Consider the following 27,533-nt stretch of genomic DNA (forward strand, 5'->3'; position numbering starts at 1 on the left):
ATCATTATACAACCTATAGATGGCGCTGTGCAATACTGTACATGAACCAATGACTGTATATTATTATACAACCTATAGATGGCGCTGTGCAATACTGTACATGAACCAATGACTGTATATTATTGTACCACCCATAGATGGCGCTGTGCATTACTGTACATGAACCAGTAAATGCATATTATTGTACAACCTATAGATGGCGCTTGTATAGGCGATAGATGGCGCTGTGCAATACTGTGACCTTTTATTCTGATATAACCAATAGAGGGCGCCGTTCTTTAATAAGAGTAAAAAAAAATTGCATGTGACAATTTTTTGCTTGATAAAAATATTGCCACCGATAGATGGCGATCTACTTGTAATAATTTATCCCTTGCCGAATCCGATAACTCCGAGCCCCATTCAGTTTTGACCTTGCCCGTCAGTTATCGACGAGGTTCAGCCGTTTTGACGCTCCGTTTCTATTTTACCGTCGAAATGATACAAATCTGTGACACAGCGCCCTCTATCGGGATTACAGTAATCATTGACACACAAATTCTTAGGTGCCCTACAGCGCCATCTATCGGTTTCATGTATTTGTACGCAGGATAATAAAAGGCGCCCTCTATCGGGATTACAGTAATCATTGACACAAAAGTTCTTACGTGAGCTACAGCGCCATCTATCGCTTTTGTACGATAGATAATAAAGGCGCCCTCTATCGGGTTTACAGTAAACAGTTTACAGTCTGAAGCGCCATCTATCGGTTTCATGTATTTTTACGCAGGATAATAAAGGCGCCCTCTATCGGTATTACAGTAATCATTGACACACAAGATTTTATGTGACCTTCAGCGCCCTCTATCGGGATTACAGTAATCATTGACACACACGTTTTTACGTGACCTACAGCGCCATCTATTGGTTTTATACGATAGATGACAAAGGCGCCCTCTATCGGGTTTACAGTAAACAGTTTACAGTCTGAAGCGCCATCTATCGGTTTTATAATATTTAGTGGTTGGTTTGGATGACTCAGCGCCCTCTATCGGATTTACATGAAAAGTTTTTCATTTTTAAAATAATTACAGAAGCCACGCCCTCGTATTCATGACGTCACACGCCCCCCCCATATTTGGCTGCAGTGACACAGCACGTCCAGCAGGGGGAGAGCTCTGTATTGTGATTCTGTGTATTAGGTTGCGCTGCTCTTGAGTAATGCAGGAAGTGTATGAGCCGGAGTCATGGAGGCGGCTGAGGAGACCCCGAGCCGAGAGCCGGGCCACGGCATGGACGAGCAGATGTTACTAGCCTGGGAGAGGTCGGTGCCGCTGCTTGTAGTAGATATTTTCTATCAGGCATTGTCACGGGCAGCCTTTGTCACCTGCTTTGTGAGCTAGGAGGCCCCGGCATGCTGGGATTTGTAGTCCGACTAAGAGGAGTCTGCTGGTTTTGATATTTTTATGTTTTTTAACTTATACCCAAGGCCAGGACTTGGGGTCTATACTAAAACCCCGGCAATGGACAATGAGAAAGCTTCAGAGTTCTTCCATAACTAAGAGTGGAAGCAGAGCGCCCCTTTATATAGCCACAGAGCGCAGTGTAAGTAGCGCTGCCGTCAGGCTCCACCAGGGGGAGCTCGCTGCAGACGTATTAATAGAGGCTGTGCTATGAGTGTATGAGCAGCTAGTTCCCTCTAGTGGCAGTTACCAGAATTACCATTCATCATTGAGCAGACACAGGTCTTGTTGACACAAGTTAGCTTTGTATCGAGGCCCCTGAATACTGCACCGTATATACCCCTAAATACAGAGTATTCTGCCCCTAGCGCTGCATATACACAGTGTAGTGCCCCCATACATGGTATACTGCCCCCATACATGGTATACTGCCCTGTTAGTACCCCCATTCTTAGTATACTGCCCCCTTAGTGCCCCCATTCTTTGTATACTGCCCCCTTAGTGGCCCCATTCTTAGTATATTGCCCCCATACATGGTATACTGCCCCCTTAGTGCCCCCATACATGGTATACTGCCCCCTTAGTGGCCCCATTCTTAGTATATTGCCCCCTTAGTGCCCCCATACACGGTATACTGCCCTCTTAGTGCCCCCAATCTTAGTATACTGCCCCCTTAGTGCCCCCATACACAGTATATTGCCCCCTTAGTGCCCCCATACACAGTATACTGCCCCCATAGTACCCCCATACACACTATACTGCCCCCTAGTGTCCCCACATTTGCTGTACAGCCCTGGCACTGCCATCATGGCGTGACCTCAGAAGCTGCTGCCCGTTCCGTCCAGGCGCTGAGAACGTTATGACATCGTGTGTGTGTGGACACATTAGGATGTTAATTAACTTTGGCCGTTACCTATAGAAATAATCCACTAGGTGATGTGTGTGGTCAGCTAGGGGCCCCTCTTATCTCTGGGGCCCGATGCAATAGCCTGACCTGTATGGTGGGTAACACCCTGGATGTATAACAGAGGGTTTATACTGTGACGTGTCAGATCAGACAGCGGAGCCGCTCAGTAAGTAAGACACATATGAATGTGTTGAAAAAAAGCAGCGCAGGGGCCTCATACGTGTGGTGCAGGAGCGTTATACATGTGGTGCAGGGGCTTCATACGTGTGGTGCAGGGGCTTCATACGTGTGGTGCAGGAGTGTTATACATGTGGTGCAGGGGCTTCATATGTGTGGTGCAGGAGTGTTATACATGTGGTGCAGGGGCCTCATACGTGTGGTGCAGGAGCGTTATACATGTGGTGCAGGGGCCTCATACGTGTGGTGCAGGAGCGTTATACATGTGGTGCAGGGGCCTCATACGTGTGGTGCAGGAGCGTTATACATGTGGCGCAGGGGCTTCATACGTGTGTCGCAGGGGCTTCATACGTGTGGTGCAGGAGCGTTATACATGTGGCGCAGGGGCTTCATACGTGTGGTGCAGGAGCGTTATACATGTGGCGCAGGGGCTTCATACGTGTGGTGCAGGAGCGTTATACATGTGGCGCAGGGGCTTCATACGTGTGGTGCAGGAGTGTTATACATGTGGCGCAGGGGCTTCATACGTGTGGTGCAGGAGTGTTATACATGTGGTGCAGGGGCCTCATACGTGTGGTGCAGGAGCGTTATACATGTGGCGCAGGGGCTTCATACGTGTGGTGCAGGAGTGTTATACATGTGGCGCAGGGGCTTCATACGTGTGTCGCAGGGGCTTCATACGTGTGGTGCAGGAGTGTTATACATGTGGCGCAGGGGCTTCATACGTGTGGTGCAGGAGCGTTATACATGTGGCGCAGGGGCTTCATACGTGTGGTGCAGGAGCGTTATACATGTGGCGCAGGGGCTTCATACGTGTGGTGCAGGAGTGTTATACATGTGGCGCAGGGGCCTCATACGTGTGGTGCAGGAGCGTTATACATGTGGCGCAGGGGCTTCATACGTGTGGCGCAGGGGCTTCATACGTGTGGTGCTCTCTACTATATTCTATATATTATTCCATTGCAGGGAGCAGGGCGCACTGAAGGACAGACTGATCTGCAGCGACACCGAAGCCTGGCAGAATCTACCAAATTTCCAGGGGCTGGAGCGTGTTGGGGGGGTGGACCTGTCATATGTGAAAGAAGATGATACAAGTGCATGCGCCTCCCTGATAGTGCTGAGCTACCCCGACCTGGAGGTAACTGCAGACTACTGGACCCGGGCAGGGGTGCTGAGCCTCTCTCTTGGCTCTTTAGCCATAATTAAAAATTCCCCGTTTTGTGTCTACAGCTCCTAGGCCTTCCTATATGTCTCCATGCTAACCGACAACAATCAGACCTTGTGTAGTCTGGTCCGGCGGTCACACATTAGACAGAATTACAGGCAGATGGAATAGAGCATGACAGCCGGATCAGACTACACGGAGGGTGTTTGTCGTCTGTTGCTATGGAAACACATAGGTCTGCATGGAAGCTGTAGATCCTGGATTCTTGTTTTCATTGGAGCAATAGTTATAAATTCTTCAGGCTGCCTCTAGTAAATCTGATCTGCTCTAGGTCATCTATGAGGACTGCCAAATGGTGACTCTGGACGCTCCTTATATTGCCGGGTTCTTAGCCTTCCGAGAAGTTCCATCCCTGGTGGAGGCGGTGAAGAGGCTGCAGGAGAAGGAGCCCAGTCTGATGCCCCAGGTGAGCAAGATCTGTGGCTTATAGTGAATGAATCCATCATATGTGATAGCCAAGGTTGTCATCACTACAGCCGTCCTTATACGGAGGTCATTGTGCATATCCAGAATCAGTAATGTATGTACACAGTGACTGCACCAGCAGAATAGTGAGCGCAGCTCTGGAGTATAATACAGGATAAGTAATGTAATGTATGTACACAGTGACTGTACCAGCAGAATAGTGAGTGCAGCTCTGGAGTATAATACAGGATAAGTAATGTAATGTATGTACACAGTGACTGTACCAGCAGAATAGTGAGCGCAGCTCTGGAGTATAATACAGGATAAGTAATGTAATGTATGTACACAGTGACTGCACCAGCAGAATAGTGAGCGCAGCTCTGCAGTATAATACAGGATAAGTAATGTAATGTATGTACACGGTGACTGCACCAGCAGAATAGTGAGCGCAGCTCTGGAGTATAATACAGGATAAGTAATGTAATGTATATACACAGTGACTGCACCAGCAGAATAGTGAGCGCAGCTCTGGAGTATAATACAGGATAAGTAATGTAATGTATGTACACAGTGACTGCACCAGCAGAATAGTGAGCGCAGCTCTGGAGTATAATACAGGATAAGTAATGTAATGTATGTACACGGTGACTGCACCAGCAGAATAGTGAGCGCAGCTCTGGAGTATAATACAGGATAAGTAATGTAATGTATGTACACAGTGACTGCACCAGCAGAATAGTGAGCGCAGCTCTGGAGTATAATACAGGATAAGTAATGTAATGTATGTACACGGTGACTGCACCAGCAGAATAGTGAGCGCAGCTCTGGAGTATAATACAGGATAAATAATGTATGTACACAGTGACTGCACCAGCAGAATAGTGAGCGCAGCTCTGGAGTATAATACAGGATAAGTAATGTAATGTATGTACACGGTGACTGCACCAGCAGAATAGTGAGCGCAGCTCTGGAGTATAATACAGGGTAAGTAATGTAATGTATGTACACAGTGACTGCACCAGCAGAATAGTGAGCGCAGCTCTGGAGTATAATACAGGATAAGTAATGTAATGTATGTACACGGTGACTGCACCAGCAGAATAGTGAGCGCAGCTCTGGAGTATAATACAGGATAAATAATGTATGTACACAGTGACTGCACCAGCAGAATAGTGAGCGCAGCTCTGGAGTATAATACAGGATAAGTAATGTAATGTATGTACACGGTGACTGCACCAGCAGAATAGTGAGCGCAGCTCTGGAGTATAATACAGGATAAGTAATGTAATGTATGTACACGGTGACTGTACCAGCAGAATAGTGAGCGCAGCTCTGGAGTATAATACAGGATAAGTAATGTAATGTATGTACACAGTGACTGCACCAGCAGAATAGTGAGCGCAGCTCTGGAGTATAATACAGGATAAGTAATGTATGTACACAGTGACTGTACCAGCAGAATAGTGAGCGCAGCTCTGGAGTATAATACAGGATAAGTAATGTATGTACACAGTGACTGTACCAGCAGAATAGTGAGCGCAGCTCTGGAGTATAATACAGGATAAGTAATGTAATGTACAGTATGTACACAGTGACTGCACCAGCAGAATAGTGAGCGCAGCTCTGGAGTATAATACAGGATAAGTAATGTAATGTATGTACACAGTGACTTTACCAGCAGAATAGTGAGCGCAGCTCTGGAGTATAATACAGGATAAGTAATGTATGTACACAGTGACTGTACCAGCAGAATAGTGAGTGCAGCTCTGGAGTATAATACAGGATAAGTAATGTAATGTACAGTATGTACACAGTGACTGCACCAGCAGAATAGTGAGCGCAGCTCTGGAGTATAATACAGGATAAGTAATGTAATGTATGTACGCAGTGACTGTACCAGCAGAATAGTGAGTGCAGCTCTGGAGTATAATACAGGATAAGTAATGTAATGTATGTACGCAGTGACTGTACCAGCAGAATAGTGAGCGCAGCTCTGGAGTATAATACAGGATAAGTAATGTAATGTATGTACACAGTGACTGTACCAGCAGAATAGTGAGCGCAGCTCTGGAGTATAATACAGGATAAGTAATGTATGTACACAGTGACTGTACCAGCAGAATAGTGAGCGCAGCTCTGGAGTATAATACAGGATAAGTAATGTAATGTATGTACACAGTGAGTGCGCTAGCAGAATAGTGAGCGCAGCTCTGGAGTATAATACAGGATAAGTAATGTAATGTATGTACACAGTGAGTGCGCCAGCAGAATAGTGAGCGCAGCTCTGGAGTATAATGCAGGATAAGTAATGTATGTACACAGTGACTGTACCAGCAGAAAAGTGAGCACAGCTCTGGAGTATAATGCAGGATAAGTAATGCATGTACACAGTGACTGCACCAGCAGAATAGTGAGCGCAGCTCTGGAGTATAATACAGGATAGGTAATGTAATGTATGTACACAGTGACTGTACCAGCAGAATAGTGAGCGCAGCTCTGGAGTATAATACAGGATAAGTAATGTAATGTATGTACACAGTGACTGCGCCAGCAGAATAGTGAGCGCAGCTCTGGAGTATAATACAGGATAAGTAATGTAATGTATGTACATAGTGACTGCGCCAGCAGAATAGTGAGAACAGCTCTGGAGTATAATACAGGATAAGTAATGTATGTACACAGTGACTGTACCAGCAGAATAGTGAGCACAGCTCTGGAGTATAATACAGGATAAGTAATGTATATACACAGTGACTGCACCAGCAGAATAGTGAGCGCAGCTCTGGAGTATAATACAGGATAAGTAATGTAATGTATGTACACAGTGACTGTACCAGTAGAATAGTGAGCGCATCTCTGGAGTGTAATACAGGATAAGTAATGTATGTACACAGTGACTGCCCCAGCAGAATAGTGAGTGCAGCTCTGGAGTATAATACAGGATAAGTAGTGTATGTACACAGTGACTGCACCAGCAGAATAGTAAGCACAGCTCTGGAGTATAATGCAGGATAAGTAATGTAATGTATGTACACAGTGACTGTACCAGCAGAATAGTGAGCACAGCTCTGGAGTATAATACAGGATAAATAATGTAATGTATGTACACAGTGACTGTACCAGCAGAATAGTGAGCACAGCTCTGGAGTATAATACAGGATAAGTAATGTAATGTATGTACACAGTGAGTGCGCCAGCAGAATAGTGAGCGCAGCTCTGGAGTATAATACAGGATAAGTAATGTAATGTATGTACACAGTGACTGCACCAGCAGAATAGTGAGCACAGCTCTGGAGTATAATACAGGATAAGTAATGTAATGTATGTACACAGTGACTGCACCAGCAGAATAGTGAGCGCAGCTCTGGAGTATAATACAGGATAAGTAATGTATGTACACAGTGAGTGCACCAGCAGAATAGTGAGCGCAGCTCTGGAGTATAATACAGGATAAGTAATGTAATGTATGTACACAGTGACTGCACCAGCAGAATAGTGAGCGCAGCTCTGGAGTATAATACAGGATAAGTAATGTAATGTATGTACACAGTGACTGTACCAGTAGAATAGTGAGCGCATCTCTGGAGTATAATACAGGATAAGTAATGTATGTACACAGTGACTGTACCAGCAGAGTAGTGAGCGCAGCTCTGGAGTATAATACAGGATAAGTAATGTAATGTATGTACACAGTGACTGTACCAGCAGAATAGTGAGCGCAGCTCTGGAGTATAATACAGGATAAGTAATGTAATGTATGTACACAGTGACTGCACCAGCAGAATAGTGAGCACAGCTCTGGAGTATAATACAGGATAAGTAATATAATGTATGTACACAGTGACTGTACCAGTAGAATAGTGAGCGCATCTCTGGAGTATAATACAGGATAAGTAATGTATGTACACAGTGACTGTACCAGCAGAGTAGTGAGCGCAGCTCTGGAGTATAATACAGGATAAGTAATGTAATGTATGTACACAGTGACTGTACCAGCAGAATAGTGAGCGCAGCTCTGGAGTATAATACAGGATAAGTAATGTAATGTATGTACACAGTGAGTGAGCGGGGGTGGGGTGGTCACTTCATATGGCTTTATTTTCGGTGTTATACTTGCTAGACAATGGTCCTGGTGTTATATTGCAGCTGCTATTCTCTTGTACTAGATATAAAATAACTGGAGATATCTCTGGTGAACGGCACAGACACAAATGTGTTATTTTTATGTAGCAATTTATATGGCAAGTATCTCAGTTCTCATGTCCTACCAGATACTTATTTCAAGCTGGTATAAACCCAGAGATACAGCCATTTCACGTGACCCCTCCCACTATGGTAAATGCTGCAGCTCTACCCACTGACCATACAAATGTATACGGATTTCCCTGGTAACAGCTCAGTTAGAGGGTTGCTATGGATAATCTTAGAGCCTGTTTTCTATCACCAGGAAGATATATAGGCTGATAAAATATATTACAAAAATGTTCAACAAACAGCCTCAATACTCAAAACTAAATTAAATGGGGGTTACCCTTTAAGTGTTGCGATGAGTAAGTTCACTATATCTATCTGTAAAGCAGAGTGTCTTCACATAAATACTACGTGTTCTCCTGTATTGTCCCACATGTGATCTGCCATTATTTTTGTGTTCCAGGTACTCTTTGTGGATGGTAATGGAGTCCTGCATCACAGGGGTAAATTTTGGGTCTGATCACTTCCTCTTGCAGTTATAGGGGTACAGGTGTGACACATAAGGGGGTACTCTAGTGAGATTGTTGCTGTAATACCCGGCTAAGGCTAGGTCCACATTTGTGTCGGAGTCCGGCAAATTCCGCCTAAAATTGTCATAGAGAAAAGTCCTGCACGTAGGACTATATAGTCTATGGGGTCTGCAGGTAACCACTTTGTTAGCGGATGGGCTCTGTCTTTTGGGTCCCCATGTGGACCCGAACAATGGAAATCCATATGCTAGTGAAAACCCCCCAGAGTATAATAGTTGTTCATGGGTGTCCACAGTGGGGCATAATAGTGTGTACAGCGGCCACTATGGGGAATAATAGTGTGTGCAGGGGCCACTATGGGGAATAATAGTGTGTGCAGGGGCCACTAGGGGGCATAATAGTGTGTGCAGGGGCCACTAGGGGGCATAATAGTGTGTACAGGGGTCACTATGGGGCATAAAACGGTGTGCAGGGGCTACTATGGGGCATAATACTGTGTAGGGGCCACTATGGAGCATAATACGGTGTGCAGGGGCTACTATGGGGCATAATAATGTGTACAGGGGCCACTATGGGGCATAATGGAGAGCGCAGGAATGCTGGGGGGGGGCAGGTGGTCGATGGGGGTCTTTGGCGGGCGTTGGTCGGCAGGGGGGGCCATGTCAAAAGTTCGCCACAGGGCCCCACCGGTCCTTGTTATGCCACTGATTAGAAGGTAATGGGTAGAAGGACACCAACGTAGATTTCTCCAGGCCTGGTATAACCTTTGCTAACTTCTCCTTCCTCTGTCCCCAGGTTTCGGCGTCGCCTGTCACCTCGGGATCCTCACTGGTCTTCCCACCATTGGAGTTGCAAAGAACTTGCTCCAAGTCGATGGCCTTGAAAACAATGAATCACATCGAGAACAGGTAACTAGAAGGATCCTTATTATTCCTACAATCTACTAAACCCCATAGACGCACCATCAGTACAAATATAGGAGAGGTTTCCATATTATATTTGGTGGGTTAAAGGGTTTTGGTCCCTTTTGGACCTGTCGGAGTAATATACTGCCCCCTGCTGGTACACATTGTTTGATATGTTGCTTATACCCTATACTGAGGGAGAAACATCCCATCCACTTTGCCCAGGGGCAGGTCTGACAGCTCAGGGGCGGGTTTGACAACATAATGCTGTCAGATTCCAAGCGGCAACCATCAGAATTGCAACTGTTGCAGTAGATGTGACCACATTGTAGTACATGATGTAATATTTATTTAGATACAGATATATTCTAAAAAGTTGAGCAATTTTGTAAATGCATTACTCATTTTACACTGCAGTCTGTATTATACTCCAGAGCTGTATTCACAATTCTGCTGGTTGTTATTGACCACCATCAGTCTATTGGTTCCCATGGTTTACTATTAGGATGAAGATGACCTTTCCCAGATTGCAAACATCTGACAAGCTTGCTTTGAAAGAGGAAGGAAGTCTCGCCTCTGAATCCTGCAGAATTGTGAATGCAGCTCTGGAGTATAAGGTCAGGACTAGATAACTATGTAGATTAAAGGGGTTATCCATCTTCTATGCCGCTTTTTTTTTATATCGATGACCTGTCCGCTGACTCTGCACTGATCAGCTGATCCGTCTGCCTCCCGACCCCGATATCTGCCCTGCATTGGACGGGTCCGGAAGCAACTCTGCTCTTATCCAAGGCATAGTGGTGATGCTGGGGTACTGCAGCCCTCTTACCTGAATAGGATCATGGCTAGTGCCGGATCAGCTGATCGGTACGTGCATAGTCCATATATATACTTTACATATAATATTTTATATATTTTCACAGTGGAAAGAGTTACAGAACGGAGGAGATTTCTTCTATCTGAGAGGCGGCACAGGGAATATTCTGGGAGCTGTAAGTATCTATCGCTCAGGTGCTTTCCTATAGCTATGCCTGAAACCTCACAAGACTTGGCGTCCCGTGTCTGTACCTTATATACACAATGGCGGCCGATCCTTATGCACCATCTCTGCGTTCTTGTGTCCTGCACATCCGATGGGTCTGTAGTAACCTCATACCCCGGACTTCTTCCATCAGGCCTTGAAGAGCAGCCAGAAAAGCTTTAAACCCGTCTACATCTCGGTCGGCCACAAAATAAGCCTGGAGACTGCGGTGAAACTGGTCCACTGTTGCTGCAAGTATCGGGTGCCCGAGCCAACTAGACAGGTACGATAGCAAATGTCCACATCCTCACCATGTCATCATATATCGTCATAGGGGTTGTAGCTCTGTTGTTCTGATGCAGAGCTCCAAACCCTCTGCATAGATGTTCGCTTCATGGAGAAAAGCTATCAATCCTTGAATTTGGGTTTTTCATTTAGTCCGAGTGTATAATCTCCAGCCCCTCCCCCTGTAGTCGCCTTTGGGACTCATTTCCTGGGAATCCCAGGTTAGTCCTGTGATTGGAGCCAGCGCCGTGACAAGTCATGTCCTGAAATATAGATAAGTGCCGCTTCCCAGCCCTGATGAAATGCAGGACAACCGCATGAAGTTACAGAGCGGGGGCGCCACTGAGTGCAGGAAGGTCAACTACACTCTGCTGATTCCGAGGGGTCCGAATCTCCTCTGGTATTAACATCAACACAAAAACTGAGTACGGAGCCCTGACCTCAACCCCCATCAATGAAGACAGTGAGCCGGGCCTTCTCTCCGCTCATCTAAATGGGCAAAAATTGCCGCAGACACCTCCAAAATCTTGTAGAAAGCCTCTCCAGAAGTGTGGATGAATAGGGGAACAACGCCAAGTAAATGCCCATAGATTTAGAATGTGATGTCATAAGAACTGCTGCAGTTGTTGCGATACTTCTTACTATACACTGTAGGTTCCCAAGGTACCATGTGGATAATGCACCACTAGAGGGAGCTCACTGCGCACTGTGATACATTGGATTCAATAATATTGTAGGCAGTTAGCTCCTCAGCTCCCTCTTGTGGTGACCGGAGAATCCTATCATATAAGTTTAAGTAATAAGCTTTAGTTGCAATATTCAGAGTGCAGCACTCGGCAAGGAGCAGGATGGAAAATCTAACTGGTAAGGGAAGGAGGTGCAAGTGAGAGCAGTAAAAATGGTCACAGCTTGTTACTATCATATCTCCGCCTTTATATTGGGTGGATGCACAAACTTATATTCCAGTTGTCACCCCACCCCCACATCTTAACAATATTTATGCATTTTTCCAAAATATTATAGTTTGATGCAAAGTTGCATGAAGGCACCGATCAATATAAAGTAATTTTGACTGTGCCAAGTGTAAACCTTTGGAAAATATATTGGTTTGGAGATATAATATAATAATATAATTTGTCATGGAAAACCTTGGGGTTAAAATCACCTGATAGGCTAAAAACGGGGCGCCGTGAAGTCACCGCCAGAAGTCCTACAACACACGTGACCACTTAGAGGCTGGCGTCTGTAGCGTATAGCGGCACTAGACGCTGGAACACTGGGAACAGGTGAGTATATCCGATTCCTGGACAAGCCCTTTAAAGATAGGTCAGCAATTCCAGATCTATGGGCTTCTGACACCCACTATCCCATTCTCGGCACAGAGAATGGAGCAGGAAGCAGACAGCGCCGTATAGTGGCTGAACTGAGTCACTTCAGCTTAGCACTCATTCAAGTGAATGAGAGTTGAACTGCAGTAACCTGGTCTGACCACTACACAGAGAACGGCGCTGTTTGTTTCCTGTTCCATTTTCTGTATATGAACTGCTGAGAACAGACAATTACTGGACCTTTACCAATCTGATATTGGTAGACTATCTTTAGGCTTGTTCACCAATAATTTTTGCCCAGTAAACCTCTTTAACCCCTTCCTGCTCTATGCCATACTATTACTATATTACTATAACGCTAAGCACCATAATAGTATGGCACTGTAAGGAAGGATTACCCCACCGGAGGGCGCCTCAATAAGAATCACAGTGTATTCCATAGAACCTCTATAATTCTGCCCTCCATGCTATATCACTTTGCACTCTGCTAGATCAAGTCCCTGCCACTTTGCTGCATATTGACCAAGTGGACGATAAGAAGACGACCTACGTTTTAGCACGTTTCGGTAGCAGCAGATCCCTTAAGTTATCTAAACCCAAATTCCTTTATATTAAGAATTTATTAAAGGGTTGAATTCTTTCTTCGTAAAACAGCACCTCATATGTTCACAGGTTGTGCCTGGTATTGCAACTTGGCTCTAGCCAACGTCAATGCAGCTGCAATACCAGACACGACCTGAGGACAGATGTGGTGCTGATCATATTTGTATATAGAAGGGTGTGATGGATGTTGCTGGATGGATGGTGGGATAGGGTCCCAATCCGTATGTAATACAATAAAGAATCCCACCGACAAACAATGGATCTTTTGCGTGATTGCTTTAATATTTGAAGATTTGTACACGGCTTGGTGAAAACAAAATAAACGTTTTCGGCCGGTATGGCCTTCTTCAGACTCTACAAATGAGCAAAGTGTAAGACAAGACAGAAGTGAGTATTCCACCAAAGCAATTCATGTGATAATATACAAAGAGATGACTTGACAATAAACCGACTATACCAAATATACAAAATGTACAAAATATACAAGATCATCACTTGAGCATATATACTATAGAAAACCAGAAGTTCAAGTCGATATAACAGAAGATTTAACCCGTGACATACAGATAACATAGAATATAATTCGCCAATTGTTAGCTGTTGAGGTCCTTGGTCATTCATGAGGAGAGTATAGGCCAGAGAATTAGAGCCAAGCTAGTGTCCCTTATGGACTAGAAAGAGTGAAATGATCTCTTGAATAACAATAGACTGGTTGGAACCTCCACATTCCACCTATGCTATTACCTGGTGTTCCCCTTTGAAATACTATTTGAAGGGTGAGCATCTTATCCATTTGATAACACGCTATACATATACCACTTCAGGACATATTCTCATTCTAGTATATTTTTCTCTTTTTAGGCTTATACCTCTTATCTGGGCATCTCCCATTTTCTATATCTTCAACTAAACCTGAAACGGTATGTCTTATAATAGATCTGTACTGAATGACTATCGCTTTCTTCTTGTCACAGGGATGCCTTGTTATTCAAGAGATCATTTCACTCTTTCTAGTCCATAAGGGACACTAGCTTGGCTCTAATTCTCTGGCCTATACTCTCCTCATGAATGACCAAGGACCTCAACAGCTAACAATTGGCGAATTATATTCTATGTTATCTGTATGTCACGGGTTAAATCTTCTGTTATATCGACTTGAACTTCTGGTTTTCTATAGTATATATGCTCAAGTGATGATCTTGTATATTTTGTACATTTTGTATATTTGGTATAGTCGGTTTATTGTCAAGTCATCTCTTTGTATATTATCACATGAGATGCTTTGGTGGAATACTCACTTCTGTCTTGTCTTACACTTTGCTCATTTGTAGAGTCTGAAGAAGGCCATACCGGCCGAAAACGTTTATTTTGTTTTCACCAAGCCGTGTACAAATCTTCAAATATTAAAGCAATCACGCAAAAGATCCATTGTTTGTCGGTGGGATTCTTTATTGTATTACATGCTGATCATATTTGTGTTATTTTGTACATTCCTATTAAGCTGAATACATTCTGGTGATCCAGCGTCTGAAATTCCCGCACGGGCGTTGGTCTTTTTGATGGTGGGAGACCTGTGATCTTGCTGCGTACCCTTACTAGGACCCATTCTTCTAATATCCCGCCCATCAGGTGACCCATTTCATGTTTTGTTTTGTTTTTCACTAAGGTTTCGCTCCTCTGTAAGTCGTTGCGTTCCTAGAAGACTGTCCATAAAAGACCTGTTCTTGGTTGTGTATCCAGGGCAGCTTGTTATCTGTAAGCCCCTTAATCTCCTTCTTACCGCTGCTTCCCATCATGCGGCCGCTCCGGTTAACCCTCTCAGGATTCTCATTAGGCAGGAACCGAAGTAGAACCTGAAGAGCGTCCTCTTGTACATGTCATTTAAAGTGCCCCTACATCTTTATAAGGTTGGAGGTCTTCTTTTCTGGGCTTCTAATCACAAGCAGAAGCCATAGAGTTAAAAGATTAAATTCTGTCTGTGTGCGGCCACCACTATGGGGCGCTCGCTAAAGACAAGTTTATTGGAAATTTCAATGAGAGCTTTAGCACCGATATAAGATAAGAAAAGCAAAAAAAAAAAAAAAAAGTTACTTAAAGGGATCATCCAGGACTTTTATTATTTCACTAGGAGATGATCTGCATTAATGGCGGGTGGCGACTATATACAGCCCAGAGTCATCTGTTTCCGGATCTGTGCACTGTATAATACCCCTGAACATCTTATCCATGCAGGGGCCAGTTGTCAGTTCCCCAACCAGTCAGATATTTAATGACCATAAATTGAAAAAATCCTGGACAACCCCTTTAAATATTGTTGACCCATCCTCAGATCACCACCTGACACCCTTGTCAAAGCAGCATCAGCTCTTCTCTATGTGGAGGATTTCCTATAAACTACAGGATTCCAACATTACTTAGCAAATCCCATCTGGCAGCTCTCCGACATCTCCCCTCTCCACCAAGCTTCATCCTTTGTTCCTCTGTGTGTCCCATGCTGTTCTGCCATGTATAAAGACCCAAGAGATCAGTGTTATAACACGAGTCTATGCAATGATTTGCTGCAGCATATAAACTGGCTCGTACTGTTTGTCTGTGAGTACTGTGTGCAGAATCTCCAGTGTATTTCTATGAGATGCAGTTTCACATTGCTCCACCTGCCTCCTGCTTGCAAGAGCAGAAAGAGAGAGACCTTTCACAAGCAGGAGGCAGGAGAAATAAACTCAAGTTACATTAGAATACAGTGTATAAATTTTGGGACAGAATCTCTATATCACTGATTTATCGCTTGCTACAAATGCTGAGAAGACTCTGAAACCTGTTTCTGCAAACCCAAAAGGCATGAAGGGGAATACAGTGATTTAAAGAATATCGAATAGAGGATCTCAGTGTCATGCTTCGCCTTCTTAGTCGCATTACAGTGTATAATTTTCAGAGTGTTCTGTGAAATTTTAATAGTATCAAATAGGGGTTAATATTCCCATGGCTGGTGGTGTATGGTAGTAAAATCCTTAAATGGGATTGTCCGATACCCAAGTGGCGTAATTAGGAATGGCTCGGCCCCAAGGCGAACATTTGACAAGGCCCTCACCCCTTCCCCGACTTCTTCCAGCTGTATACCTTGTAAATGGCTTCAGTCAGTGAATCGGCTTATAGGTGTGGGGTCCGGATGTCTGACCCCACTGATCAGGTACTGATGACCTATCCTGAGGACAGGTCATTGGTATCCGGTTTTCCTGGGTCTCTGACAACCCCTTTAATAGTAGGATCCGTAGTAGCAGAGTGGTAAAGGGGTTAATGGTTTTATTGTTGGTGGTCTAGGATAGTGAAGGGGTTAAAATGCATTATTCGCCTCTCAAGGAGCTGAACAATCAGCCTCTCTTCAGGGGTCACTGCAAACCTGCAAATTATCCCAAAATGTAGTACAACCTAAATGGCCAGCAGATGGTAGCACAGGACAGTGCACTCCACTCACCACCTGCGCAGTCTGTCTTGCAGCTTTGGTGCACGGGTTATAAACTTATTGTGTAACATACGTGGCCATATGTAGACCTCATGTATTAGACCGTGTAGGATCCTGCACAGACTGGTCCCTTCTATGGGTCTTGTGTAATGCTATGTATTCCCTGCAGCCATGCAGGGGCTGTACAGAGTAGGGTGTGTCTATTATGCAAGGCTTCCCTCACCTATACACATGCCCTGCAGCTCTTCTGCAATTCATTGCACAGTCTATGGTTGGAGCGCTGCTCTGCAGGAACCACCATCATGAATACTTGTGCAGGACATGTGTGATCTGTGTGCAGGATGGGCCTGAGTCCTTGGTATAGTCAGTACACCTCCGTGTGCTGGGCTGGATTTATTACATATAGTAATAGTCATGTGTTATGTCTGGCGGCCCGGACATATGGAGGGATGAAGTGCTTCATATCCGCCATGGGTGCCCTGAAACTCCTGCGCCTGGCTAGAGGCTGCGCGGGAAGGTAAATGCGGACAGCTAGGTGTAAATCTTTGGATATTGCCTGTAGAGTAAAACGCCAAAGACTGTCTAAGGGGATGTTCACACGGCGGAATTTGCATTCCGCGTGTGAACATTCTGCGCGGCTAGCTGCCGGGGCCCAACATAGTGTAAGCCGAGGCGTTTTACAGTCCCTGCAAAGTTTAGGAGATTCTGCCTAATCCCATCCACACATTGCAGAAAAAAATCTGCAGCGGAAATGTTGCGACTTCAAAAACCGTTGCATTTTTGTCAATTGCAGCATGTCTATTATACCTACGGAAATGCTGCAGGAAAAATGTAATGCATTGCCACCGCGGTCTTTTCTGCGGCTTTTTTTTTTTTGGCTATGGCTCACCCCATGGGACCTCAGCTTAAAACAGTGTAGTGGTGTTAGGCTCAATGGACAGCTACTACTGTTGTATTACATGTCCCATTTATATGTCTCGGTACCGCGGGGGCGGTTCCTTAGGAAACTGGGATTTCCACCAATAGAATTGCTGCTTATGTTTCCAATACGCTACAATGTTGCACTAGGAAAATAAGGGTCCGAATCTGATTGTCCATTATGTTGTATGTGAATACCATGCAAGACAGTGTCCAGGGCTGAGAATAACTTGGATTTTGGAGATTTAGTGCCACCAATGTATCACCCTAGATGAGACCACACCTTGCCCTTCCAATCTAGAGAACCTCCTTGAATTGGTTTAACCACTGCCAAGCCAGTCAACTGGAGGGGATCAAACATAAAGGCCCGCGGTCTACTGAAAGGGGGTTGTGTCATCGGAGAACGTCCCATTTCTGGGTCTCCAAGCAAACCTCTAGTTTTGCCGGGAGAACCAGATCCAACAAGGTTGTCATGTAATGAAACATGACCTGCGGCGTCTTTCTAAACATAAGTGTCCTTATTGTCGGAGGAGGACAAAGTGGAAATGCCCCCCTGGTCTCCTGTCAGGCAGCCTTGCTATAGATATTTTTGGAATAAGAGCACTTACTGTGTATTTCCATTATTGCGCGCATTACCATCAGCAAAATCTTGCAGACTATTCAATAAATATTGGATTTTCTCGACTCTTTACAACTTGTTCTTACCACCACTTGTCGAATGGGAAAGTAACATTGTGCTCCCTCTTCATCCCTGCCCATGAAAGAGCGTATTCCTCTCAATAGGTAGATGGCTGATCATTGAGGATCCTTCATGTTTACTTCTACATCATGTCAATCTGACCTTTCATTCCACATCTGCCAGCAATTCATGTGTTTTCTAAATGTTGGATCTCTGATATGTTCTCCAGCTGTTCCAAAATGTGCAAATGAAACCAGCCCCATGGCTTTAGAGGTCCGTCTCACCTTGGATTGGTCGGTCTCACCCGAATCTAGCACAATTTTCCCCATGTTTTTCATGCCCTGGTTCCCCATATACCTATAGATAATGTCCTAATGCTGTTTGGAGCAACAAGGGCCTCACTGTTGCTCCTATTGCTCCAAAAAGCTATGCCTTCCATTGCCCAAGACTGCCTTCCATCTTTCCCTCCCTTCCCACCTTGACTTGTCCTCCACTTGCGCTTTGCTAATCGACGCATGCGCGGGACATCTTTGAAGAATCCTTATCCAATTGGCTGTTCTGCGCATGCGCTGATAATCGTGAGACAGACTCCCTTTTAAAGGGGTTTTGATGTTATTCAACCCTTACCTGCTAGAAGATTCCCATGACTAGTGAGAGATCACAAAGTTTCCATTTGCTCGGACCTCCATCGATCAGCGGGGGAAACCAGACAGTAAACGTTCAGTTTCCCTACAGTGACACCTCAGGCAAGAGGAAGTATTACACAATGCTTCTATGAACCGATGGTTTGCCTGCACAGTGCAGGACAGGACTGGTCCTCCACAATTCTAGACACTCTTTGTATCTGCTCTTCACACTGGCCAAGGGACGGGAATTCCAAACAGAGGATTTACTACTTCTGATGGCCATGTCCTCGACTCCTGGGCTACAACGTGTCAGGCAGATGATATTTGCCTCCTGATGAGTGAAGATCGTCTGTGACTATGTCATGTGCTTCGGCACACAGGAGCCCACCTCAGGTTGTGGTCACATCTAAAATAGAATCAATCTCTCAGGATTACAGAAGATTATTTCGGCACAAAGCCCCTCGTGCATAATAAGATACGTGTAATCTGCCTAAAGAGATTTCCCTTCATCCTGTACAGTTGTAGTCTGCGGTTATGTGCTGGGACGTAGATGACACTGATATTTGATGCTCTTTCTTTGCAAGTAAACGTGTACACCGAATACTTGTGTATTAGGCTACGTCCACATCTCTGCCCAGCAGACAAAGAAGTCCTGCAGGCCAAACGTTTTTATTCATTGATGTCACTGAGAAAATAGATACCCCATTATAATCAGTGGGTCCCTCGCTGTACATTATAACTAATGCTGGTGTGTTTACACTTAATAATGCCAGGAGTAACTGTACAATAGCAAACAAATAGCTGATAAAAGCTCAAGTGAGCAGAATACAGGCAATCCAGGAAACTGAACTGCAAATATAGGGGACGTACAGGCAGGCATGACCCAATAACATATAAGTGACTAATGTCATCAGCGATAACACAAGCAGCTACAATTTGATACAAGCATATAAGCAGACTTTTCTTCCATTGCAAGCTGTGAATTGTGCAGAATGTTCAGTCCTTTGCACATAGAAAGCAGTTTGGAGAAGTCCTCGTAATAGGTTATCAACCTGTCCAGGTGCATGGGCACGCATGTTCACTCGGTGATGTGTATTAAGCAGTGACCCAGCATGCTGAGTGTTATCTATTGTGTGGGAGTGGGCACACAAGTAGAGAAGAAGCCCTGAGGACTTCAGGCAGAGGCGGCCTGGATTGCACATGTGCTGCACTTCAAGAGAGGTAGGTAATAGGTATTATATAGCGCAGAAATAGCCACACAGGACCGTGACTAGGAAGCTGAGATGCCGCCCATTGTGACCAGTTCAGGCACAATTGCATTTCTAAAAGCTTATAACGTTGAGTTGTGTCATCAGATTTCTTACTAAGGGACAAATTTCTAAATTGCAACTTTGGGTGCAATAGCTGCTGGTACTGGGGGTCCAAGAGTGTACCCGACAAGTTCCCTTAAAATGTGCTGTTTATATAACCTTGCAAAGAAGTGGGGGAGGGGAAGTGACAACTGTTGCGAGCAGAATTCCTTTACTTACCATTTTTTATCTACCATCTGTAAGAACTAGAGCGCTGCCCTCTATAGACAAGAAGAAGGATCTGTACATGTACAAGACGAGGGTTGCCTTTTATAAATTGCCTTTGGAAATGTACAGGAATTCTCCCTACCAAGTACATGATGTAATGTTGGCTCCATGTTAGACAATATTAATAGATTCCAATCAATTAGTGCATGGGGATACATAACATCATAGGTTAAACCATGTGAGGTTACCGGACACCTGAAATGAATAGCCTGGAACAGCGTCCAACTGCAGCACAGCATGGTCTGAATCCTGTCCTACCCTCCCTGGGAGAGTCAATGAGATCATAGCAGCGAGAGCACTGACGTAGCTGCCAGTCTCTGCCAGGAGAGATCACACGGCAGCCTTACTACTGGCAGAAAGGCAAACATATCGCAGGTCTCTCCAGCCTCGAGGAAATGTAATGCATATGTCCGTCTCTGTACGTGCAAAACCAATCTACATATAAAGTCACTTTGTCACATTGCATTATTTATCAAGTATTGATCCTGATTTAATAGTCCAGAGCTGCATTCACTCTTCTGCAGGCTTCAGAGCTGAAAACACTAAACAGGTAATGCACGAAAAAGTAAGTGCACTAGTGTCCAGAGTTGGTCTGTGGACAAGCTTGTTGACTGTTTCCAGTGATAACACCTCCATATAGGTAGTATCTGTGAAACAAACAATCCGTCGGACATCCTGATGCACTTGTACATGAATTTGCTCTGTGTTGGCCTATCGTTACGGTTGAGGGATTGGAAAAGATCGGATTCCGATCGGCGATCGGAATTCCGATCCTGAACTTTTTAGGCAGGATCGAGGTCTCATGTTAGTTCCCACAATGCTTGGCTACTGGCCCATCATTGTGGGAAAAACTAACACTAGGGTTGAGATCGGAAAAGATTGGATTCCGATCGGCAATCGAGCAAATTTCACGATCGGCTGAAAATGATCGAAAATCGGATTGTAAAAACAATCCTGAAATCTCAAGATCGGCTCAACCCTACCTATCGTTTTTTATAAACTTTGAACGGACCCAATGGGCTCATGCTGGACTGTCACTCTTCGTAGGAATGGTCCAGCAGATAGGGTGACCATTGTCCCCCTTTTGGCCTGAGTGGTTGGACCCTCACTAATTTAGCAGTTGTCGCCTATCCAGTGGATAGGCAACTATTGCTTATGGACATAACTTGTATGTGTACACAAATATTCATTGTCTTTGCCCTGATAAATGAGTACTTTGCACATAGTGCTCCAGAGCTGCAGTTCTTGCTATCAATCTGAACATGAAGTTGCCGCCACAATCAGCCCATATGCAGTCTATGGAGAGCTCTCTTTGTCACTTGGTCATCCATATTGGTTGGAGGCGTTAGACCTGATGCATTATTAAATTGGAGCTTCTATTTATTACTAGATTTCCCCTAGACCGTGCTGTATAAATTGCAATCCTCGCCAGAGTTATAATGGCAGCCATATTGGATGGAAACCAGCCTTCCTGGAAACCTTGCAAGTAGATATAGACGAGTAGAGCTGCACAGAAGAAGATGCCTGGATCTATATTTACTGGTGTGAGGCTTTTAGGGGAACGTTGCTTATAATCCATCTCTTTCAGGCAGAATGCAGAGACAGAATAAAACCCTATATCAAACTTCCTATACATGGCTCCCATATGACCACTAGAGTCAAGGATTCCACAGTTGCAGTAAGTAACAATATCTGTCCGGGGTTGAATGGTCCAAAAAACATCATTAATCTGCTGAGCTGAAATCCCTGGATACAGAAATAACATTTCACAACAAAGCAATATGAACACCAACACTTAACAACTCTAAGCCTAAAGTAAAAGACGTCTTAAAGGGGTATTCCTGACTCCAGGGTCATATTTAAAGTTGTAGCTTAAGCTAACTGAAGCGCGTTACCCAATACATTGCTTTATCCATCTCGCTTTGTTCGATAGATAGAGCTAAATATATCTACTCGAAGTTTACAGTTTGTTGCCTAGTTTTCAGACCACCTCTGCTATCCAGCGGCAGTGGCCAGACTGGTCATGTGATTCCCTGTTCCCCGCCACTGTGATTGAGTCTTCTGTCAGCTCCTGAAAATGGAAGCACGCTGCTGCCCACAGTTGTACATCACACGGGTCAAGTCTGACTACCAACTTGTCACTGACACCAGGAAGTGGAAGGGAGGGGAGTGAGACCCTTCGATAAGGAAACCCTTCGGCCATGAACATTAGACAAGTGTGGGTCAAAATTGATGACTATAATAGGACCAACTTATCTAGTGTGTACGGCGGTGTCCCAATGACAGATATTGAGGAGATGGAAGGATCGGGCATGTTGTATTGCAGCATTTTTGATCCTTAATTGTCAGAGCTAAGGTATCTGCAATGGTTTATTCCCATCTCCATATTGAGAACACATGTATGTTTGACCAACACATGGTCACAGGTGAGCAACTAGAGTTTAGACCATCCCATGAGGATATCCCTTGTCCATATTCTTTTATGCCATAGGATGGGAGAAGGAAGGAGAAGGAATCCTGCTCGAGACCTCCTACTATTAGATAAGGCTCCTCTTATTCTGGATGACTTGACCATGGTTTACACAACCTTAGACTTTTTATTCCAGTAGTTCCAGGAGACTTGTCACTAGTAATTGGTTTGTTAGGGGAACCACCTGGACCCCATACCAGTCTGCTGTTTTACCCACCAGGAGTCGAATATCCGACATACAGCCAGAACTAGTCCAATTCCTATTCAAGTTAGGTGCTCCTATAGACTGTATACAGCCTCCTGTCCATACAACTTAGATGTGACACCGGGAACTGCAGCTCTGTTCCCATTCAACAGGAGGAAACCTAGTTCAGACTATATACCTGTATACAGCTTCTGGTGGCCGAAACAGCTGACCAAGCCTGGGTCTGGGTTTCGGACCCTGACTGATCTAATACTGGTTACCTATCCTGTGTATAGGTCAGTGATGGCGAATGTTTTAGAGATCGAGTGCCCAAACTGCAACCCAAAACCCGCAAATTTATCACAAAGTGCCAACACAGCAATTTAACCTTAATAATGTGCAGATTCACAATTGCAGACAATTACAGATCTGCAAAATATGGTCATGTGAATGGGGCTTTATAGAGCTTTCTTCTCCACAGTGACCCCCACACAGTACAATCTGCTGCACAGTGGACTCCACACAGTACAATGAGCTTCACAGTGGCCCCCACACAGTATAATCTGCTCCATAGTGACCCCCCACACAGTACAATGAGCTCCACAGTGGTCTCCACACAGTATAATCTGCTCCACAGTGGCCCCCACACAGTATAATCTGCTTCACAGTGGCCCCCACACAGTACAATGCGCTCCACAGTGGCCCCTACACAGTATAATCTGCTCCACAGTGGTCTCCACACAGTACAATGCGCTCCACAGTGGCCCCTACACAGTATAATCTGCTCCACAGTGGTCTCCACACAGTATAATCTGCTCCACAGTGGACTCACACAGTATAAATCTGCTGCACAGTGGTCTCCACACAGTATAATCTGCTCCACAGTGGACCCACACCGTATAAATCTGCTCCACAGTGGTCTCCACACAGTATAATCTGCTCCACAGTGGACCCACACAGTATAAATCTGCTGCACAGTGGCCCCCACACAGTATAATCTGCTCCACAGTGGCCCCCACACAGTATAATCTGCTCCACAGTGGCCCCCACACAGTATACTCTGCTCCACAGTGGTCTCCACACAGTATAATCTGCTCCACAGTGGACTCACACAGTATAAATCTGCTGCACAGTGGTCTCCACACAGTATAATCTGCTCCACAGTGGCCCCCACACAGTACAATGAGCTCCACAGTGGTCTCCACACAGTACAATGAGCTCCACAGTGACCCCCACACAGTATAATCTGCTCCGCAGTGGTCTCCACACAGTATAATCTGCTCCACAGTGGACCCACACAGTATAAATCTGCTGCACAGTGGTCTCCACACAGTATAATCTGCTCCACAGTGGACCCACACAGTATAAATCTGCTGCACAGTGGCCCCACACAGTATAATCTGCTCCACAGTGGCCCCCACACAGTATAATCTGCTCCACAGTGGTCTCCATACAGTATACTCTGCTCCACATTGGCTCCCACACAGTATAATCTGTTCCACAGTGGCCCCCACACAGTATAATCTGCTCCACAGATGGGTGCCCAAAGAGAGGGCTCTGAGTGCCACCTCTGGCACCCGTGCCATAGGTTTGCCATCACGGGTATAGGTCATCATTCTAAGTCCTGGACAACTTCTTTAAGGCTTTTGGCTCCTTCATTGATTTTTCTCTGCATGGTGATGCTCCCGGCCGCCCTCTATGTAGGACCCCACAACATTGCCCCATTCACTTTATTGCTACTTGTCCGTTTGTACTATGGATCGGCATGGTTTGGACCTCCACCAATCTTAGAATTATGGCATATTCTAGTAATCTACCATAAGTGTCAAGGATGGAAGTTCCTTAAGTAACCCCTCTTCATTCAGAGCCCTCTATCTTTTCCCAGACAGTAGACAATGCTTGATCTTCACAGACCGACCCAATGTACCCTGCCAGAGGTAAATGATATCCATATTCAGTATTTTATGGGCGCACCAGTGGGATACGAATGTCTGGATGAGACGATAACTTAAGAAGGAGGAAAGAAATGAAAACTGAGCAAGGCTCTTCAAAAATGCAATCATATTATCACCTTGCATAAGGTATTAGACCATCTACTTCATTCGTCTTGATCTAGAACATAAGACTTGAAAGGTAAATGTTGTTCTTTGTCCTTCCACACCGAGACTCCCCAAGAGGTTTCCCGTTGGAGCCTTTTCTTCTTTTTGCCATCTTGTCGAGTCTGTGATCTAAATTACCCATTCAGCTTCCCTTTAATGTTTATTTCACACTCCTCTCCGCCTTTATTCTGTGAATTAGATGAATGAAGATGCAACTCTCCTACAGATAAATCCGTCTGATGCCGATGGACTCATTAGTTAATCAACATTGACAAGCGGAGAGCTTCAAAGCACAGCCAGATGCAACAAGTCCTCATCACTACTAATACCAGAAACTAAGAGCATATGATCCTCATACACCATGCGTGACCAGAGGGGTATCCGCTCACCTGCACACATCTGGATAGACCGGTTAATCGCCAGTTTTTCATAAGTTATCCAGCGATCACCTTTTTTTTTTTTTTTTCAATTTAACTCTTTAAACTCTTACTTAAAGGGAATGTCACCAGATCCCAACATGTAACCCAGCATCACAGATAGATAGGTTACGGTCACCTGAATCACACAGTGTTTTCCCCGTGTGAATCGCTGCCTCCGGTGCCGAGATATCGCTATTTTATTGATATGCAAATGAACTCTTTCAAGGAGCAAGAGCGCCGCCATTGCTACAGAAAGGTAAGCAGTGACAGCCTCGTAGCCAGAAAGAGCTCAATTGCGATAACTCGGCAACGGAGGCTCCGATTTACAAGGGAAAAACAGTGTTAGATTCAGGTGATCCTAACCTATCTATCTGTGGGTTCTGGTGACATTCCCTGTCCTATGTTTACATTCTGCAGACTCATGAAAAAATCCTGCAAGTCTAAGTTTTTAGTCCGGTTTCAGGTTTGAAGAATGGACACCGGACAGATCCCGTTACAGTTAATGGGGTCTGTCGGGTTCTTTATGTGATCACTGTCCGCCTATCCTTTGTTCTAGTCTTCCGATGGACCAGAACAACGGAAAGGCCAATGATAGTGTAAAACTAGGATAAGAGTTTTTTAATTCCTCAATATATTCAGTTAAATATGATATCACAGATAATGTGTAAAATACAGAATTTTTTCAACCCTTCGGGAAGCTGCAGGTGCCTTTCTCTACCTGTTGGAGGCTCAGCTTGGTTGTCTGATCTCTGTGGTGGTCATAGACATAAAATGAACAAGTGCTACTAAAATAAGCTGCCAATGGTCTTCAGATAAATATCTCATGTGTATGGGCTGATTTAGATTCTCAGCTGGAGACCAAGTAATCTAATGGATGTGACTGTGAACAGAATTCTGCACATTGCTATGTACTGGGATAAAGAAACACTACAGAAGCCAAATGGGCGAAAATATTTAATAAAACCAAATTTAAATTTTTGTTACATTTCAGTAATCTAAAGGTGTCCATGGCCTTTAAATAGGACCTCTCACCCCCTCAACTAACTCCAACTTTTTCCATCCTTCAATAGGTGCCGCCCCAAAGGTGCAGTTAGAATTATGTCTTTAGTCCCTCTCGCCCTGTGCAATTGATGCTCTAAGTTTCAACATCCAATATGCAGATTAGGCTCTCGTTATAGTCAGGTGGGCGGTCCCATGCTGTCTGCTCCAGTCCAGATCCATCTACCTGACAATAGACAGCAGATACATCTCTAGGAGTCTGACATCTAGACCCTGCACCGATCTGCAGATGTCAGAAAGTCGCCCCCCCACCAGGAGGAGGGGGAGCGGAGTGGGCGGCGTTAGCAGGCAGGGAGAGGACCTGCTCTCTGCTAAGCGTGAGGGGCGGCAGCTGGAGCAGTGCTGCGTCCACAGGGCCGCCCCAATCCACCACTTGGTGACGCTAAGCCAGTCCAGGACAGCTTGTCCTGGACTGGCTTAGGACAGCAAAAGTGCGTCCCCCCCCCCGGAGCCCCGGCATAGCGCCGCCTGAAGAGAGGTGCGACGCTGTAGTCACCTATATACAAGCTACATTGACCCTAGTGGCGATTCAAGAAGTTTTCTTTACGAGAACCTCTCCTTTGCCAATCACGGGATATTTGCATTTTCACCAAACGTGTGGCTTTATAATATGTTTATTTTTATCATTCACATTTGTATTTGTCAAAAGCGTGAAAAGGTTACAGTGGTGTTCGGAGGTGGACATGCCCTTTAAAAATTGTTAGTACAGCTCTCCATGTTACAGAGCAAAGATATGACAAAACCCCTTCTATACGTATTATTCACCTTCGTGGTAGTGACTCCCTTTTAAAGTTGTTTGGTTTATATTCCAGGCCGATATACGATCAAGGGAATTCTGTGTTAAGACAACCAACGAGAAGCAGAAGCTGCAGGACTGACCGAGTCACATGGACGTTGTAAAGGCCGTCAGCGATGGGACAAGAAGGAGCAAGATAAACCCGGATCTTATCTACGTCTGACTCGGAATCTAATATTTATTTTCTAACTTTTTAACATTTTACATAAATACGTATTTCCTGTCTG

General features: G+C 44.9%; 1 protein-coding gene across 1 annotated transcript; it reads left to right on the forward strand.

The window, feature by feature from the left end:
* Nucleotides 1–1,162: 1,162 nt before the first annotated feature.
* On the forward strand, nt 1,163–27,533 carry ENDOV (endonuclease V). The gene is made up of 8 exons (XM_075279317.1): nt 1,163–1,303; nt 3,493–3,664; nt 4,023–4,157; nt 8,811–8,850; nt 9,673–9,785; nt 10,706–10,774; nt 10,958–11,086; nt 27,323–27,533. Exons 1-8 carry the CDS (start codon nt 1,227–1,229, stop codon nt 27,386–27,388), a joined length of 801 nt encoding a protein of 266 aa, XP_075135418.1. The 5' UTR covers nt 1,163–1,226; the 3' UTR covers nt 27,389–27,533.

The sequence above is a fragment of the Leptodactylus fuscus genome, chromosome 6 (assembly GCF_031893055.1).
Source record: "Leptodactylus fuscus isolate aLepFus1 chromosome 6, aLepFus1.hap2, whole genome shotgun sequence".
NCBI lineage: Eukaryota > Metazoa > Chordata > Amphibia > Anura > Leptodactylidae > Leptodactylus > Leptodactylus fuscus.

What these genes read in the sequence shown, in the direction of transcription:
- ENDOV (XM_075279317.1), top strand. Translation starts at nt 1,227, where the DNA reads ATGGAGGCGGCTGAGGAGACCCCGAGCCGAGAGCCGGGCCACGGCATG. An exon ending in TGAGCTACCCCGACCTGGAG is followed by an intron (nt 3,665 to 4,022) that starts GTAACTGCAGAC and finishes GATCTGCTCTAG; the next exon opens with GTCATCTATGAGGACTGCCA. An exon ending in CAGGGAATATTCTGGGAGCT is followed by an intron (nt 10,775 to 10,957) that starts GTAAGTATCTAT and finishes TTCTTCCATCAG; the next exon opens with GCCTTGAAGAGCAGCCAGAA.